This window comes from Poecilia reticulata, chromosome 23 (assembly GCF_904066995.2).
Source record: "Poecilia reticulata chromosome 23, P_reticulata-male-v2, whole genome shotgun sequence".
Lineage (NCBI taxonomy): Eukaryota > Metazoa > Chordata > Actinopteri > Cyprinodontiformes > Poeciliidae > Poecilia > Poecilia reticulata.
The window spans coordinates 2,763,700-2,781,944 of record NC_088852.1 but is presented as its reverse complement, the minus strand read 5'-3'; the positions used below and the strand labels follow the sequence as shown (position 1 = coordinate 2,781,944).

General features: G+C 36.5%; 2 protein-coding genes across 10 annotated transcripts in view; both read left to right on the top strand.

Moving 5' to 3' along the window:
• The first annotated feature begins 80 nt into the window (after positions 1 to 80).
• On the top strand, positions 81 to 4,881 carry LOC145550133 (uncharacterized). Of its 3 annotated transcripts, XR_014085989.1 has the most exons (7): positions 81 to 222; positions 1,540 to 1,702; positions 2,444 to 2,545; positions 2,614 to 2,739; positions 3,423 to 3,527; positions 3,609 to 3,650; positions 4,621 to 4,759. XR_014085989.1 is itself a non-coding variant. In XM_081603718.1 (6 exons), the coding sequence occupies exons 2-6, from the start codon at positions 1,547 to 1,549 to the stop codon at positions 4,717 to 4,719; spliced, it is 525 nt and encodes a 174-aa protein (XP_081459844.1). In that variant the 5' UTR covers positions 82 to 222; positions 1,543 to 1,546; the 3' UTR covers positions 4,720 to 4,881. The 3 variants fall into 3 exon arrangements, 2 of the variants coding, with proteins under 2 accessions (XP_081459844.1, XP_081459843.1); XM_081603718.1 differs by lacking the exon at positions 3,423 to 3,527 and having other exon boundaries at positions 82 to 222; positions 1,543 to 1,702; positions 4,621 to 4,881; XM_081603717.1 differs by lacking the exon at positions 3,423 to 3,527 and having other exon boundaries at positions 82 to 222; positions 4,621 to 4,881.
• Positions 4,882 to 8,830: 3,949 nt separating this feature from the next.
• The window catches only part of shank3b (SH3 and multiple ankyrin repeat domains 3b), a 50,072-nt gene continuing 40,657 nt past the window's right edge, over positions 8,831 to 18,245 (top strand). For 6 of the 7 annotated variants that reach the window (XM_081603709.1, XM_081603708.1, XM_081603704.1 and 3 more), the window contains exon 1: positions 8,833 to 9,847. The gene's annotated coding sequence lies outside the window, so the exon portion shown is untranslated. Of the gene's footprint in view, positions 9,848 to 18,245 lie in introns of all 7 variants that reach the window. The other variant, XM_081603699.1, reaches the window with a different exon arrangement.

Here is an 18,245-nt window from a genome sequence, read left to right as displayed (position 1 = left end):
CAGGAAGTGACGCAGATAGACGCATTTGGAGTCAATCCTCAGCGCTGTTCTCCGGTCAGTTTGGTCTCGTCTCGGAAGGCAGAGACGAGGCGTCTCTGCCTTCCGTTTCGCAGGGAGCTGATCTCAGGTCTGCGCCGCCGCTCCCAGCCGGAGGAGGCAGCATCCCGCGGTAAAATCAAGCGTTGATTAGACGCTAAAAAGCAGCTGCGGAAGCACATGCAGGTAGGAACACTAAATGTGAATAAAACCTTTAAACAAACTAACTTTTTCATTAAATCATCGTTTATTTAACCTTTTTGTGCTCTCTATCCCTTTATAACTTCGTCAAACTAATCGTTAGGTCGCCATCTTTGTTTTAAATTCGACGTTTAGCTGTATTTTAGTGAGAAAATCTGGCGTTTTCATTTCATCTGCTACCTGTGCGATAGATGAATAAATCTATCGTTAAATTAGTTACTTAAAATGATAAATGTATAATTATTAACTTTAGCTTTAACATTTTATTTTTCAGGTTAAAACTATGAAACAAATTACAAACTTGTAATTAGAAGCTCTGTGAAAGGAGAAATAAACTTGGAAAAAGACCAGATTTACATGTACGTACAGTGGAAAAATAAAACATTTATGTTGAGTTACGAAGCAAATCTGGTCAGAATTAAATAAAACACAAACTGGATGCGGTAGAACTATAGTTTGGGTGACGTCACAACAGGCAAGGGCAGTTTAATATTTACTTAAAATGATCTTCAAATGTATGCAAGTAAATTTGACATTACTTCTGCATCTTGTAGTTATTGCTTCAGAATCAATAGGTTAAAATTATAGAGAATGAACAAATCAATAGACCAGAAAAATGGCCAATTTTTCTTTGATCCACAATTAGCTGACAAATGCTACAATTTTTTATTGATTTTTTTTTTCTTTTTTGTTAATGCATCCAAACTGGAAAAACTCATTGATTCTTTGATTTGTATTTTACTACCATGAGCAATTTTTTTCTTATGTGTTGAAAGACAAAACCGAACATTTTGCTGAATCAGAATCAGAAAATCAGATGTCAAAGAGAACTGTAAATAAGTGCCGACCTAATCTCATTCAAGACCCGCAGATGGTAGCATTTACACTTCTTCCTTTTCTATTACAACTAAACTTTACTTAGATTAGCTACTTTTAAAAATATTCTTTATCTTTCTGGAATACTACTGAGAAATAAAAACATAATATATATATATCATTAACAAACAGTTTAAGATGTTTTGATCTCAGAAAATGTGTTTTAAAAACCTAGAAAATCTACATTTTAAAACAAACCCATACAGGAAAGACAGAAATGCCTGGAGTTGTTACCTTCCTGACCTGATTTTGGCTGATATTTATTTAGACACAATACAGTTGTTTTGTAATTACTCAAATATTAGTTGTTTTTTGTTTTGTATAGATTTCTGAAATGTCGATTCAGAAACTGATGCGTTTCTGAATCAGGTTGGCAATGAGCATCAGTCTGAGGTTTCATTTTCTGTCTGTTCTGCACATGCTCAGTAGAGCCATGCCGTCCAACGTGGAGATCAAGGCCAAAGTGAGCGACCTCGAGGAGTTTGCCAAGATGGCCGCCCAGCTCAGCCAGTCAGAGGGCACGATAATACGCCAGCACGATACTTTCTTCAACTGCAGCCAAGGACGACTGAAGCTGCGGGACTTCATGGTACGAGCAGAACCAGAGTAGCTCGGTAAAAATCTGTTTATCTGTGCAGTGCACCCAGACTGGTTTCAGACTGGTTTTGAACCAGTTTAGAAGAAAAATGGGAGGAAATTACAGACCAATACTGAAATGCAGCTCTGTACACTGCAAAACACAAAATCTTACTGTGTTTGGTTCAGTTTCTAGTGCAAGTATCTTGGTAAACTTGAAATAAGACAAAATTAACTTACAATTAACTTTCCAGCAAGATATAAGAGCTTGTTTTAAGTCAGTAACTACTTAATGATATTAAAGAGTTATAATAGTTCAAGTATTTTTGGTCTATAAATTAGGTAAGATTTATAGACCAGTGTTGACTGGACCTCTGTTGAACTAGCTCTGTGACTTCAAAGTAGGGAATATTTAAGCGATTACTAATTTAACATTTCAATATTTTTTGTCAGTATTTTGTAGAAATAATTTTTAACTGAGATTATTTTGTCAAAAGCCACATTTTGTGGATCTTGACTGTATTTTAAAAGCAATAAAATGGTAAGAAAATATATTTCACTTATAACATGGCAAAAATATCGTGATATATCAATGGAACTAGTGCGTTTTCATTGAATATTAAGGAATTATTTAGTTAAAACAAGCTAAAAAGCTACTTGCAAGTTAGTTCTGCAAGACCAAAAATACTTGGTCAGATTTTGAGTTTTTGGAGTGTAAAGAGGGAGAAAAACGCTGAGTTTCTGTTTGTTTCAGAACGGATCGGGTCAGCTGATCTTCTACGAGCGTCCAGACACCGATGGGCCCAAACTGTCTCGCTACTCCATCAGCCCAACCAGCGACCCGCTGGGCCTGAAGGTGAAGCTCCGCCCCCTTACAACGTAAACATGGAGGCGATGATGATGAGTAACGATGTGTGTCTGCAGGTTGTGCTGTCGGACGCGCTCGGGGTTAAAGGTGAAGTCCGGAAGGAGCGGCGGCTGTTCCTGATTGGCCAGACAAGAGTCCACCTGGACACAGTGGAGGGACTGGGACACTTCATGGAGCTGGAGGTCAGCGCGCGCACACACATACACACATACACACACACACACACACGCACACACACACGCACACACACACGCAAACACACTGCTGATTTAAAACACAACGACTCAGTTAAACTGTCCAATCAGTTTTCAAGCTGCAAGAATCAAACTACTGAACAGAGTTCGGTAGTAACTAGTTAACATTTACTTGTGTAATTTAATTTTTTAAATTTTATTTTAGGATTATTTTTACTACGCTGTACTTTCACTTTTACTTGAGTCATTTTATTAATATACTTATACTTGAGTAAAATTACTGGTTTTTCTACCCACTGAATGAAAAACTAACATGTTTTAACCTGAAATTCACCAGACACAGACACACACCTGCAGTTTTTGTTAAAGTTTCATAAGTTTTTTCCTGAAACAAAGTGATTTGTAAAAAAATTATTTTACCTGATTTTGTTATTTTTTGTTGCTTATATAAATTATCACCTTAAAATACTAAAATTTCCACTTAATTTTGTATTTTGGTCCATCTGATGATGTAATTTCTAAATATTAAATGATTGATAATTTGATCAGTTATTCAATACTTTTTACCAAATACTTTTTTTTTTTTTACTTGAGTAAAAATACGCTGAAGTAGCGCTTCTCTTACTTGAGTACAATTTTTGCGTACTCTACTCATTTTGCTACTGGATCAGAAAAACCTTTTGTCATCGAAGCGTTGCGAGCGTTTCCACGGTAACTATAGCAGCGACAGGGAGAGGAGGTGCTGAGTGACTACGCTGTGCGTCAGAGATGAACAGGTGCGGCTCAGACAGGTGTGCAGATCGACCAAAGCCACGGGAATGAGAACCTGCTGATGGAGGAATGTGTCTGTTTATCAGGTGGTGATGCGGCCGCAGCAGAGCGTCGATGAAGGACAGCAGGTAAATGGAGCAAAACATCTGGGTTTTTACATTTGGAGCCATTTTTAGAGGTTTTTACATTCTTGTTTAAAAAGAAATTAGAAAACATGTCAGTAAATGAATTCATATTTAATAAAGTAAAATGTAGCAGGATGAGTATTGAGCACATGATGAAAGCAGGGAGAAGCAGAGATCCTCTCTCTTTATTAAAGTAACCCAACATTTATAAAAGCAAAGAGGTTTCAAGAACTTTGCAAAACACAAAATCTTACCAAGTATTTTTTGGTCTAGTTTTAGTGCAAATATCTTAGATCACTTTAAATAATTACAAACTAACTTAGAATGAACTTTTCAGCAAGAAATATGAGCTTGTTTTCAGTAAATAAATACCTAAACATTGGCAGATTATTTTACTTATAACAAGACATTTTTCCCATGTTTTAAGTGAAATAATCTGACAATGAAACTAGAACCTTTCCATCAATATTAAGGAATAATTCACTCAAAACGAGCTCATGTATCTTGCTAAAAAGTTACTTGGTTCAAATTCTGAAAAAAATCTCATATTAATCACCCTTTGCTATCCAAATACTAATCAATTAATGAATCGATCAGCCCTACACTGTATAGATGTTAAGTCAAACAGAAAAGGTCGAGCTTTCCATGCATTTTTTTCTCCAAATGATCAATCGTTAACATTTTTCATTGCATTTTATGCCATAAAATGTATTTTTTAATGCACATTTTAATATATTTCTAATGTTGTATAAAAGATTTAAGTGGGTTTGCCCATCTAAAATAATTATTCCTACTTTTGTAGAAATGTGTTCAGATATTTGTCTTGCTTTTATTTCTCTTTCCTGCTGTTCATTATCTTCAGCATGAAATTTAGATTTTTTAAAAATAAATATTAGATGAATCTCAGCACATTTTTGCTGCAACACTTCCTGTTTCCAGAGGATGAAAACCTGCTTTGCTTCCTGTTTCCCAGGTGGCCGTGGAGCTGATGGAGCAGCTGGGCGTCTCAGAGGACCATCTGGTGACCGGAGCGTACATGGACCTGATTCTGCAGGGACAAAAAGAGGCTTAAAGCATTACAGTTACATTGTAACCAGATTACAGTGAACAAAGTAGCCAAGAGTTTCAATAAAATGTTAGTTTTATGTGTGATGATATGTAAAAACTAGGAGGAAACATTCATATAATGTCCGGATTTCTTTTTCTAAATAAACGTTTCTGGATTCATTCTGGATTTTTTTCCAGTTTGTGTCATGTTTATAAATATTCAGCTTGATTTCTACTGAATAGAAATTTAAAATGATCTCCTTCCTGCTGGGGTTTTGTTGTTGTGCCATACAATTTTGAACAAGTGATGCAGAGTCAAAGTAGAACTGCAATAAATGAATTAGATTGAAAAACTATCTGGTTAAATATAATTAAAACTGAAGCTTCTAATGGGCATTTTTTGTATGAAAGTGACCGCAAACTAAAATCTGTGTAGGTTTTTGGATTAATCTCGATCTAAATTGACTACTTAAATGTTATAGTTTGATAACCTTCGATCCAACAGGGGGCGCTGTAATTCCACAATCGTCAAAGCTTTCCATCCTACACGGTGGAAAAAGTTTCAACTTGAAAAAAAACTACATGTTCGTATATAAAAAGCCAGAAGGTTACCACATAACATTTTATTTTATTTTGAGATTTCTTGTTATGCACAAACACAAAGTAGTGCATAACTGTGAAATAAAACACATAGTACACAGTTGTCAATTTTTATTTAGAAATGAAAATCTCAGAAGTGCGGCTTGCATTTGTATCCAGTCTCCTTTACTGTAAATCCACCTGTAGATTTGATTTGATTGGGGAACAAAGTAGCAACATTTTCAGTCTGTTCCCTTTCACACTGCACCAAGTTAAACCAGCCAAACATATTCCCCTCCTCACCTGTGAGGGTGCTGCACCAAGAACCACTGAAGAAGACACTGAGCGTAACTTCCTCCTTCACGAAATATAAATAAAGATGAAGAGTAATCAAATGTTCCCAGTTGTTGTATTTCTCTTTTGTCTTTGGTAAAAGACCAGAAGCTGTTTCTCCAGCTAGCGCTAGTTAGCATGTCTGTTTTGACTGTATTTACCCAGAATGCCTTGTGGTATAGTTCGCCTTCTGCTTTTGGAGCGGTCGCTGGTTCGCTTTCATCAGCGTATGCATTCAAACCGCGCCAAAGTTTATTTCAACCAAACTGAGACCAAACATTCCCTAGCTAGCTTTTTGCATGTATCGCAAATTGGCTGGACAAGATTTGTACATTTCTTTATAGATAGGTCTTAAATCACATTCATAAGGTTCTCAAAAAGCATTTGAGTTGGAAATATCTGGACATAGCAAATGCATTGAAGATTTAAAAAAATATTTTGTCGCTGGGAGACAGAAACTTAACTTTTTGGGCTACATGTAAAACTTTGTAAATGGAGATAAATCCAGGACGACCCTGTAAGAAAACCTGAGACTGGGATGAAGACAACCACCCTGAACAAATAACCAGAGATTGAATCGGACGGTTTATCAAATGGCCCAGTCAAAGTCCAGACTTACATTCCCTACAGTCTGTTGCAGAGAAGAAATGAAACTTTCTGTCTCTAGATGTTCAAAGATAACAGTTATAAGCTTATAACATGATGTGGTTATAAAATGCACACCACACTTTTCAGATCTTCATAAGTATTAAAAATGACACATAATTTCCCTCCACTTCATTTCTGCACTACTTTGTGTTGATCTGCTTTAGGGTTGCAACGATTAATTGGATTAAATGCAATAAATCGATTATTGAAAGTCATCAACTAATTTACTAATCAATTAACTAACTGGTGTATACAGACTCAAAAATCTAAAATATTCAGAGCAGTAATTGAAAACTGTATAAAATATATATACATTTCACATTTAAGATAAAAACACCGCTTTGTAAATATGACTTAGTTTTAGCTTCATCCGGTTCAATTAATGTACATTTAAACAATAAAATGTTTATTTTCTGATTTAAAAACATGAATCAAATCATTTGTTTACTATAATCATTTAATAAATTTCAAATATTGTGTGAAAAAGTTTAAGTGGTTAAAGGAAAATCTGTAGAATGTGATATTTCTTTATAATATTAATTGATTAATCGACTGGTAAACAGGCTCCTCCTCGATGACATCATCAGGTTGTACTCCACGCCGAGCTGTGATTGGACCATGGGCTCGTTGTGTTTTTGGCCGGCTCGCTGCATCATTACAGTCTTTAATCTGACACATTGGGAATGTTATCCCACAGAAATATGCTGCAGTCTGAAGCAGCAGAAGCTGCGGAGCGTCCTTATGTAACCGGATGACAAACCCATTCAGAACATTTAAACTCCATCTGCTCCCGCTGTTTATTCACCAAAAGCAGATTTTAAGTCCGTTCTCGTCTACAAACGGTATCGGCAGAAGTAGAGGAGGGAAGCAGAAGATTACAGTTTAACTGATGAGTCACGTCTGATCCCTCAGCAGCAGAGCGATCGTCTGAGTGGATGTTTGTTTCCCTCACTTTGTGCTGAAACTGTCATTTCAGACAGGCATCACAGCAGCCAGCAAAGAAAGTAAACGGCTCATTTACCAACATGGAGTTTAAGAGGAGAAGTTATGATTGAACCTCCTTCAGTCTGAGCCTCTGATCAGATATCAGACATTATCTATCACTGATATCTGATCACACAAGAACTGATATAAACTCAGTTCTTTCTGTCCAGTTTTCTGTCTCTTTCTTTCTGTCTGTCTGGTTTCCTTTCTTTCTGTCTTTACATTTCTCGGCTGGTTTTTCTGTCTGTTTTTCTTTTTCCTGCCTTCCTTTCTTTCTCTCTGATTTTACACCTGTTATTTCTGTCTTTTTGTTGGTCATTCTTTCGATCTTTGACTGTTTTGTGTCTGTTTTTCTTTCTGTCTTTTTCTACTTTTGACGTTTTCCTTTTCTGTTTGTCTTTCTGTGATTTTCTTTCTGATTTTCCATGTTTTCTCTGTGTTTCTGTTTTTGTTTCTCTTTTTGTCATTCTTTCAATCTGTATTTCTTCTGTCTGCATGGTTTTCCTTTTCTCTGTCAGTTGTAGTTGGATTCTGTCCAGCGTTTTGCTTTTCAGCCTCTAAACCTCATTAACTTTTGCTCAGGTTATATTTTGCGTTTCTTAGCTACTGCACCAAAACATTTGTATAAATTATTAAACTGATTTCAGTTCAGCTCTAAAAGTCCAAGTAGATTTCTGTGAAGCAGTAATAAAGATTCCTGTGGTAAAAACACGGAAATGTTTTTGATATTTAAACCAGCATTAAAGATAAATTTCCTGCTTTATTGCATTATTAATTAGTTGAAGTGGTTATAAAGAACAGGAGTGAGAAACAGAACATTTTTAGAGAATATTTTTGTAACTTTCTTTGTATATTTTGTGTTTTAAAATGTAAACAGGAAAGTTATTTACTTCACATGATGTGTGTGGGTTATTAATATTTATTGTCCGTAGTGGCTCAGTGACTTCCAGATCGTTTTATGTTTTATATATTAAACAAGATTATTGAAATTGGGGAATTTTTTTGGTAAATTAGTGTTTTGATCTGAGGCCAGTCAGATGTTTAGGGTGTATGAGAAACATCTCAAAACATAAAACTCTGTAGAATATTCTCACAAGACATTTTTAATAGTTAATAATCGATCATTATCATTACACACACACACACACACACTCAGTCGTACGCTACTATCCAACAGGGGACATTCCATTGACTTCCATTCATTTCTACAGCCTAACCCTAACCCTTTTCCTAACCCTAACCATCACATACCTAACCCTTTTCCTAACCCTAACCAAAAGTCAATTCACACCTTAGTCCTAACTGCAACCCCTGACCCTAAAACAGGGTCATTTCCAAGAGGGGACCTACAAAATGTCCCCTCTTCAACGGTGAGTCCCCTGTTGGTCAGTGTAAAATGACACGCATGTCCCCTGTTGGATAGTTACACATGAACACACACACACACACACACACACACACACACACACACATATATATATATATATATATATATATATATATATATATATATATATATATATATCTCATAGCAAATTGAAACAGCCTTTTTTCAGTTCTTTTGTGTTGTTTTTGTCTCTAGTCTGTGGAAAGTTTGAAAACTTACCTTGAAAATGGATCTGAATCTCTGTGTCGTCTGTGTCCTCTTATCTGTTTTCTACCACATTTTTTCCTTCCACTTAACTTTTTCAGGTAACATTTCAGCCTTAAAAATCTGTTTTTTGGTTTTAAATGATATTCTGATTTTCTGAGATTTTGTGTTTTATCAGGTGTAATAAATGTACCAGCTTGATTTTTGAGCTGAGTTTCTGGAATAGATGAACTTTTTGATGAATTTCTGCTCCTTCAGTCTGAACGCTGTAGTTGCTGCAGGCAGCGGCATGAATGGAGGCGTTGTACAGTACGGCACCTCATCACTGCAGCGCAGAAAGGATGGGGCTGTGGGGGGGTTGACATGTGGAAAACACCCCTGAGTCACGTGACTCCGGCCACGTGCGATCCGATTGGTGGAAGCTGAAAGAATCTTTGAATCTGAAGCATTTCGTTTTGAGTTTCGGACGAATAAATCTTCAGATCAGGTTCATGATGGTGATGCCGCCGCCGCCGGTGTTTGTGATGCTGATGCTGGCTGGAACCTGAATCCCGGTTGCACCGTTGCCATGGCGACGGGGCCGCTCCTCCGCTTCTCTCCCCCTTCCTCTATCTCTCTCTTTCTCTCTCTCTCTCCAGCTTACAGCGGAAAAAAAGAGGGAGAGAAAGAGAGAGGTGTGTTTTCTAACCCACGCATTGGAGTGGGAGACGACGTGCACACACACACACGCACACACACACGCACACACTCGCACTGCCACAGAGAGTGTGTGTCATGCTGGCAGTGTGTGGGCTGAACCTAGCAGCCCTCCACTCGTCCTGCCTCTCCCACTTCTTCTTCTTCTCCTCTCTCCCTCCACATCTCCGGATACTCCACCTTCTCTTCCTCTTCCTCTCTCCATCCTCCATCACCTCTTCCTCTCCTCCTCCTCCTCCTCCTCGGTTCTTCTCTCCATCTCTCGTTTTGTTTTTTTATGTTCAGTTTTTCCATCATGGAGAGCTGGTCGCTGATCTTCAGGGTGAGTCTCTGCAGCTTTCTGCATGTTTTCCCCTCACACTGTGTGTGCGTGTGTGTGGGCGTGTTGGTGTGTGCGCGCCACTCACCTGCTGTCGCTCTCTAACTTTAAAACTACATTTTCTGAACGTTTTTCTGTTTTCATTCTTCTTTTCTGCGAGTTTTCTTTCTCCATCTTTTCATTTTTGTTTCGTTTATTTCTGTTTTTATTTCTTTTCACCTCTTTCTGTTCTGTCGTTCTCCATTCAAACTCTCCAGGTTTAATTTTTCCTTTCCTTTCCCTGCATCCTCATTCATTTTTCCAGTTTTCCTCCTCAATCCATTTATTCCATCATCTCATTTTCCTCTCTTTTTGATTTTTCTCCCTCTTATTTCCTCTTCCTGTTTCCTCCAGCATCACTTCACTGTCCCGTGTGTGCGTGTGTGTGTTATATAACCTCAGCAGTGAGTGTGTAGGCTGTAATCTCAGACTGACATCTACAGGAGCAATCTGCCCCCCTTCAGATAAAACAGAAGCAAACAGGAACAGGAAGTTGCCCCCGTTGTTGCCCTGGAGGGCAAATTTGGAGTTTGGAAACTTGCTGCCAAAGATCGAGGTTTCGTCTGGAATCAGAATTGTTACCAAAGTTGACGTTTTGTTTGGTGGGATGAATTTTTCAGCTGCAGTGGTTCCGGGTCTAGATTGACGCTGGTTCTGTTCTGGGCTCTAAACTGGTGATGGGTCAGAACCGGTCGCTCCATTTACACATGCAAGATCCAATTCCAGCGTTGAGAAACTCAGAGGCTCCAAGGAAGATTAACAAATGTTTCACCCAAAAAATTAGACCTCCATCCATCCATCCATCCGTCCGTCTATTCTTCCATCCATCCATCCATCCATCCATCCATCCATCCATCCATCCATCCATCCATCCATCCATCCATCCATCCGTCCATCCATCCATCCGTCCGTCCATCCATCCGTCCATCCGTCCATCCATCCATCCATCCATCCATCCATCCATCCATCCATCCATCCGTCCATCCGTCCATCCGTCCGTCCGTCTATTCTTCCATCCATCCATCCATCCATCCATCCGTCCGTCTATTCTTCCATCCATCCATCCATCCATCCATCCATCCATCCATCCATCCATCCATCCATCCATCCATCCATCCATCCATTCATCCGTCCGTCTATTCTTCTATCCATCCATCCGTCCATCCATCCATCCATCCATCCATCCATGCGTCCGTCCATCCATCCATCCATCCATCCATCCATCCATCCATCCATCCATCCATCCATCCATCCATCCATCCATCCATCCATCCATCCATCCATCCGTCCGTCTATTCTTCTATCCATCCATCCATTCATCCGTCCGTCCCTCCCTCCCTCCCTCCCTCCCTCCCTCCCTCCATCCATCCATCCATCCATCCATCCATCCATCCATCCATCCATCCATCCATCCATCCATCCATCCATCCATCCATCCATCCATCCATCCATCCATCCATCCATCCATCCATCCATCCATCCGTCTATTCTTCCATCCATCCATGCGTCCGTCCGTCCATCCATTGCTTTACCCATCTTTCCATCTGTTCATCTTTGTCGTTTTTGTTTTTTCCAGGTTCCATCTTTTCTCTCTAACCAGAACAGAAATTTCTGTCTTTCTGGTAATTTTTCTGTAATTTTAATATTTCAGTTGATTTAAATTTAACTCCAGCTTGAGTCTGAAATGAAGAAAGACAAACACTGAATAAAAATGGCCGTTTCATTGCTTTGGATAACCGGAGATTCACTCATCAGTTGGCCAGAGATTGGAGCTTCCATCTTTGATCTGTGAAAAATGGGTCAGTTACTAAAAAAAAACAAAAACATTTTAGCAATAAAATGGAGAAATAACAATACAAATATTTCAACCAACATGAATCAACCAAAGCTGAGGTAAAAATCAGGATTAAATGCTGGATGCATAAATGTAGAAGTTCATTGACCCCCTAACATATTTAATCATTTTATTGCTTTTATAAATCAGTCAGGATCAACAAAATGTGGCTTTTTTTTACAAAAATATTTACCAAAAACAAACCAAATGTCAAAGTGGAAACTCACAAGTAAAGATATCTAACATGAAACAAGTGATTGCTTAAATATTCAGCCCCTAATTCAACAGAGCTCCAGCCAGCTGGTGCTGGTGGAGATCACCTGATTGCAGTTTTAAAGATACCTGGTTCTGGAAGGTCCATTAACTGGCTAATCAGTATTCCTGGACACTATTACCTCATGAAGAACTGTCCAACCAATCAGAGAAAAGGTTATTGAGACGTGTAAGTCAGGGGCTTCACTGCATCAGGCCAGGAAATTAGAGCAGCAGCGACTCAAAGCGTCCAGCTAAAGCTACTGGAACTGTCACTTATTTCATGTGAATATTTTTATTTACTTGTGGAAATCAGTTTTCACTTTGACGTTAAAAGTTGTTTTTTGGCTAAATAGACAATTTTTGTTGATCATGATTGATTTGTAAAGCCAATGAAAGGATAAAATATCCAAGCAGTGTATTTAAGTTAGTTTAACTCCAGTGACTCCTAAGATGATCACCAAGAGACTTTATTAATGAAATATGATTATTCCAGCTCATCTTCATCCTTTAATGATTGTTTATTGTCGCCAGTTTTCATGGAATCACTTTCTGGCAAATCTACAAAATAAAAGTTAACAGGACTGAAAACAAAATTTTATTAAAAATAAGCAAATAAACAGGAAAAAAGTTACACATTAAGTGATGTCACCAGTATGACGAAGTATTAGAGAAGTATTACAAAAAACATTTCAAATAATAAGAATAAAGTTGCGATAATGAGAATAAAGTCTGTGTTTTGAGATTAGTCATAATGACAAGAATAAAGTTGTAATATTATGAGAATAAAGACAAAATAATACAAGAATAGAGTCAGTATTATGCTCCCAGTTTTATGACTTTATTCTTGTATTATCGTAATTTTACAACTTTATTTTAATTGTATTTTTTATGATCTTAGATTGGATTTACAGCAAAGCAAACAGCAAAACTGTTTTCATACTGCAGACCAAATGTACAAAAACTAACAGCTTTAATTTCTTAATCTTTCCACTATTTATTTTAATCCTCACATAGTTTGATAGCAACACACACAAACTGCCTGGTCTTTAATATTTTTAAGATAATGTTAATATTTTGCTCTGAAAACTGTGTAACCCCAATTTGATGCAATCAGACATCTGGTCAGGATTTCATTCACTTCGCAAAACAGCTTGATTAAAACCGTGTAAATAAATTCAGCTGGTGATTTTATTCTCAGCAAATCTTTGGGAAAACTTGCTGGAAGAGGAATTTCAATGATGTAACGATGTGGCATCAAATCTGCCTTTTTTTTTTTTTTTTTTTTTACTGAACTTGAATCTCTAATAGGGTTGAGATTCACACCGTTTCAGATCAGGTAGGAACTGGTGGCAGTTCAGGATATTTCAGACCCATGAGTAATGTTTTGACTCATGCTTATTTGAAACGTTACTTGGATGTTAAGTGGAGGAATGTAAATTTAGATTCTGTAGGAAGACGATGAGCTGTGGGAGTTTCTGAAGGCTCGGAAACTAGTTCATGCTGTCTGCGTCGTCTTTCACCGCTGATACAAACGGCAAACATTAAAACTAAATTAAATAAACATCTCAGAAGCTAAAACATAGCTTCACAACCGATTGGTTAAATGTCTGATAGCTTCAAAATAACATTTTTTGAACACTTTATACATCTCAAAAACTGTTGTGTTTTTTTTAGGCATTGAGCTAACCATATATATTTGAGTGTCTGTTGTGATTTAAAGCAACTCCAGCCTGGATGAATAATTCCACTTTATTATTTATTGAACAGAAACTGAACCAAAACACAGAAGCATTGATTTAACTGAATGATCCCAGATGAACTTCAGGTTATTTGGTAATGGTTTTATAACTACTCCTTATGGTTTGACAGCAACAGAGTTGGATAGTAACTACCTATATTTACTCATTTACAGCTACTTGAGTAACTTTTTTGAAAAAAATTACTTTTAGGACAATTTTTACTCAAGTAACTTTATTTTGAAGTATTTCTGCTCTTACTTGAGTAAAGTTTCTTGATTTTCTAACCACTGAATGAAAAACAAACATGTTTTAACCAGAAACTCACCAGACACAAACACATGCCTGCAGCTGCTGTTAAAGTTTCATAAGTTTTCTATTGAAAAAAATGGATATGGAAAATTTATGTATGCCTCATTTTATTTTTTGTTACTTATTGTCATTTTTGTCCTTAAAATACCAACATTTCCAATCAACTTTATATTTTGGACCATCTGATGATGTAATTTTTAAATATTAAATGATTTATAATTTGAACAGTTTAGTAGAACTTTTTTTACTAAATACTTTTCTACTTTTATTTCATTATTTCATTAATTTCTTGGACAGCTACTTTTTACTTCTTCTTTTTTTCTTTTTTTAAGTATTGCTACTTTTACTTGATTACAATATCAACCCCCCTCTGGACAGCAACAATTTATTCTCTAAAGTCATTGCTGAAGACGCTTCACTTTGGCAAACTGGTTATTTTGAGTGTTTTGTGTATCCAACAATGCACAACATGATTTAACAGGTCTATAAAAAGCATTCACACCCTTGGATGTTTTACAAATCGATCAGGATTAACAAAATTAAACTTTTTTGAAAAAAATTGTACAAAAAAACCCCTTTGATATGAAAATGAAATCTGACATTCCACCTGAAGTAAGTGGTTACATAAATATTTGTGAAGTGAATGTAAAGTCAGTATTTAGTTTTCAGCTGTGAGCAGGTCTGGGCTTTGAATAGGCCACACCAGAGCCAAACCATTTCTCCATTTCTGTGTTCATGTTTCCGGTCGTAGTCTTGCTGGAAAATTAATTTTCTCCAAAAAACAAATCACTGGAGACACAGGTCACTTTAAAGAGAATGATTTTCTATGTAGTCACTTATTTTATGTTTCATATTTTTATTTAACTGTCATTATATTGTAGAAATCAATTTTCACTTTGTAATTAAAAATATTTTTTATTTTAATTGTCAAATTTAGTTGATCATGACTGATTTGTAAAAGCAACTAAAGGGCAAAACATCCAAAAGGGTGAATTCTTCTTCCAGGCATTTAGTTATGAGAAATTGTTTTTCTGACACATTGCAGAAAAAAATCCTCTTTGTTTTGAGATTTTATGCTCAGAGTGTTCAGCAATTTTGGCTTTTAGCGTGTCAAAATTAGCATGTTTTATATAAATATTATTCTTTCCTCAGAAGGATTTCTGTCAGCATGTTTTATTCTCACTTTAGCCAGTTAGTTAGCTGGTTAATTAGTTCCTCGTTTTAGGCGTTTCAATCTGTTCTGATGTAATACAGCAAATTTCTGAGTCATGCAGTGAATCTGGTCCTTTAGCGTAAACCACCAGGAAACTCTTTTATGTGAAGTTAGCAGATGCTTTGAAGATTCTTGTATTCATCTGGATTAAAATGTTAGTGAGATTGAATGTATCTGTCTGTAGGAATCAGCTGAGGTCAGCGTTGTGTTTCTGAACTCCTCGTTCCTGTAAACTCGGGTTTGTCGGTTTGTTCTCGATTGTTGTGAAGTCGCACCGTTCGGGTCGGCGTTCACCACCGCCATGATTGTTGAGGAAATCGAGCAGGTTTTCCGTAGTTTCTGTCTTCTCAGCAGTGTGTGAGAAACTTGACGAGACAGAGAGTGTGTATCATGGGGGAGAATACAGCGAATATTATCAGCTCCTGCCATTTGTTGCCATGGTGATGGACAAGGCAGCACAGAGACATCCTGTTCACACGTAACAATGCATGTTTGGTGTTCTGACGGCAGCTGCACAGGTTTGTTCCTGCTGCGAGTGAGACACTCAGGAATCCATGTTTCATTTTCATGCATGAATACAATCAGTGAAATGAAATGAAATATTTAATCAATACTTCATCTGTTTTATTGTCTTAGATATAGCATTTGTAGATTTTATAAAAGCTAAACACTACCACCCATTTTAAGTTGATTTCCCTACAACTTGTTTTGAAAAAATTTACTGAAAGCACATTTTGTAGCTAGATTGTGAAGCTAAAGCAGCTGCAGTCATTTGGCTCAGACATGGAGAAAGAATTAAGCCACAACAGAAGCTAACTGTTTACAAACTGCTTAAACAGACTGTTGGTTTAACAAAACCTAAAATGACTTTTCTTTTTGGAAAGCAGAAATTTTCCCCTGGACGAGATTGTTGCCCAGCTTCTTGTTAGCATGTAAAGATATTGAAATGTACTATCATGATTATTGTGTGCCACTTATCATCAATATTACCATGATTTTATATTATTATTATTGGTGTTAAATTGTATTAATAAATTAAGACTAATCTTTGCACAAACCAAGTTTATAAGACAGACAGTTGTTTTCACAACAAAAGAATAAATGGTAGGCAACTTTAATTGGCCTTAAAATATGTTTTAATTATTGCAGGAATTTCCGTCTTAGTTTATCTGCTACACTAAATAAGTAAACAGACTTAGAATTGCTTTAGGAAGAAACATTATATTAACTCGATTAAAATTTTAATTAAGCCGCACCACTAGATTTGAAAATAAACTTCATTGTCAGTTAACACAGTTTAACTTTGATGTTAATTTTGTTTAATGATCTGAAACATTTAATTTAAACAAAATGTAAAAAAAAAAAAAAGAAAAAGTAAACAGATTGGTGTGTTAGAAAAGTTTTTCGAATCAAGAAAATGGTCTGTATCATATGGACAACAATACTCTGTCAAAAGCTTCCTGTTTTTCAGAATTGACACTACAACAGTTTTTTTGTCATTAAAATGTGCTTTTATTAAAATCTGCTCTGGAAATGTGTGATAATGCAGACTTGTTTCTTACTCCTGATTATGACTTTATAATCTGGTCATATTGGCTCTTTAGAGACAAAGACGGAAAAGTTTCCATTGCAGTTGAAACAATCCGATGAAACTGTACATTTTTGCTCATTCATTTAGATCAGTGTTTCTCAACCTTTTTCGGCCCAGCGCCCCCCTAGCCTTTATCCAGGTCCCTCACCGCCCCCCACCAAAGAATTTGCAGGCTACTTTACACTGACTATTATTTTATCATTAATATTACTATCACTATTGTAGATGATTTGATTTTTATGATTTGTTTCTGTATTTATCATCAAAAATAATTTCAACAAAAAAGCCATGGGAATAGAAATTATTTTCACAGGCGTCTACAAAAAATGCAATGAACATTCAAGTTAAAATTGGTAGGCCTAACAGCAGCCAGAGTGGAAAAAATATTCTTATTTTGTGCCATTTTCTAGTTGTTAAGTATTCCACAAAATGACCAAATAAAAGATGTACAACATGCCAGTTTAAACTTTGAACTATTTGCAAAACGACTGAGCTCTGCAACATTAAAACATAGATAGAACTGTAACTACATTAATCATAGCTCTTCTTCTCTTCAGTGTTTCTGTGAGTTTCTGGTGGTGCAGCTCTGTGCTGCCTTCAGGAGAATGGGACATCAGAGTATCATCTATAAAATTTCACCCACATGGCATTTATTGTGCAAACCAGAGCTTTCAGTGGAAAAACAAAAGTTCCAGGTCCTTTTAGTGCCATACAAATATGAGACAGAAACATGGATTATATCTTTATATAGACCTGTCTATTGATTATAGATTAATAGTTTTACTGGACAGAAATTACAAAGAACAAATCTGGTTCTTAATCAAATCCTAATGAGTCAAATTGAAAGTGTCATGGAGTCATCAGCCTCATGACATTAACACTGATATGAAAAATAATATTGAAGAAATAAATATATCAAATCTAATTAAAAACATAAATAAGTGATCAGTTATTTACTGTTATGGTCTGTAAGATATATTTATTCTCAGTACTAGATGTGGTCTCAACAAACCCATGGCACTGCAACAATATTATTTTACCTTTTATCTGGAAATAGTGTCTGTTTATTCTTGCCATACAGTCCTCTGTATTAAGTATTTCTCAAAATGTCTTGCCATACCAGTTTATTCCTCTGTATTTACTTTAGTTTATTCTTGCATTTTGTTCTTCATTCATTTCCATTTAGTTTCCTTTGATTAGTATTATCCTCTCTTGGTTTATTGCTATGTCCACTTTAGTTTATTTTCTGTTGCTAGATTTATTTTATCGTTTATTGACGCTCAGTAATCTTCACTCATCACCTGCTGCGCCGCCTGATGGTCATGTGTTTCACATAATGTGTTGAATTTTTCACTGTTCCGCGTCGGATTCTCTGTTTTTATGCCATCATTCACATCTAGTTAGTCGCTCCGTTTTATGTC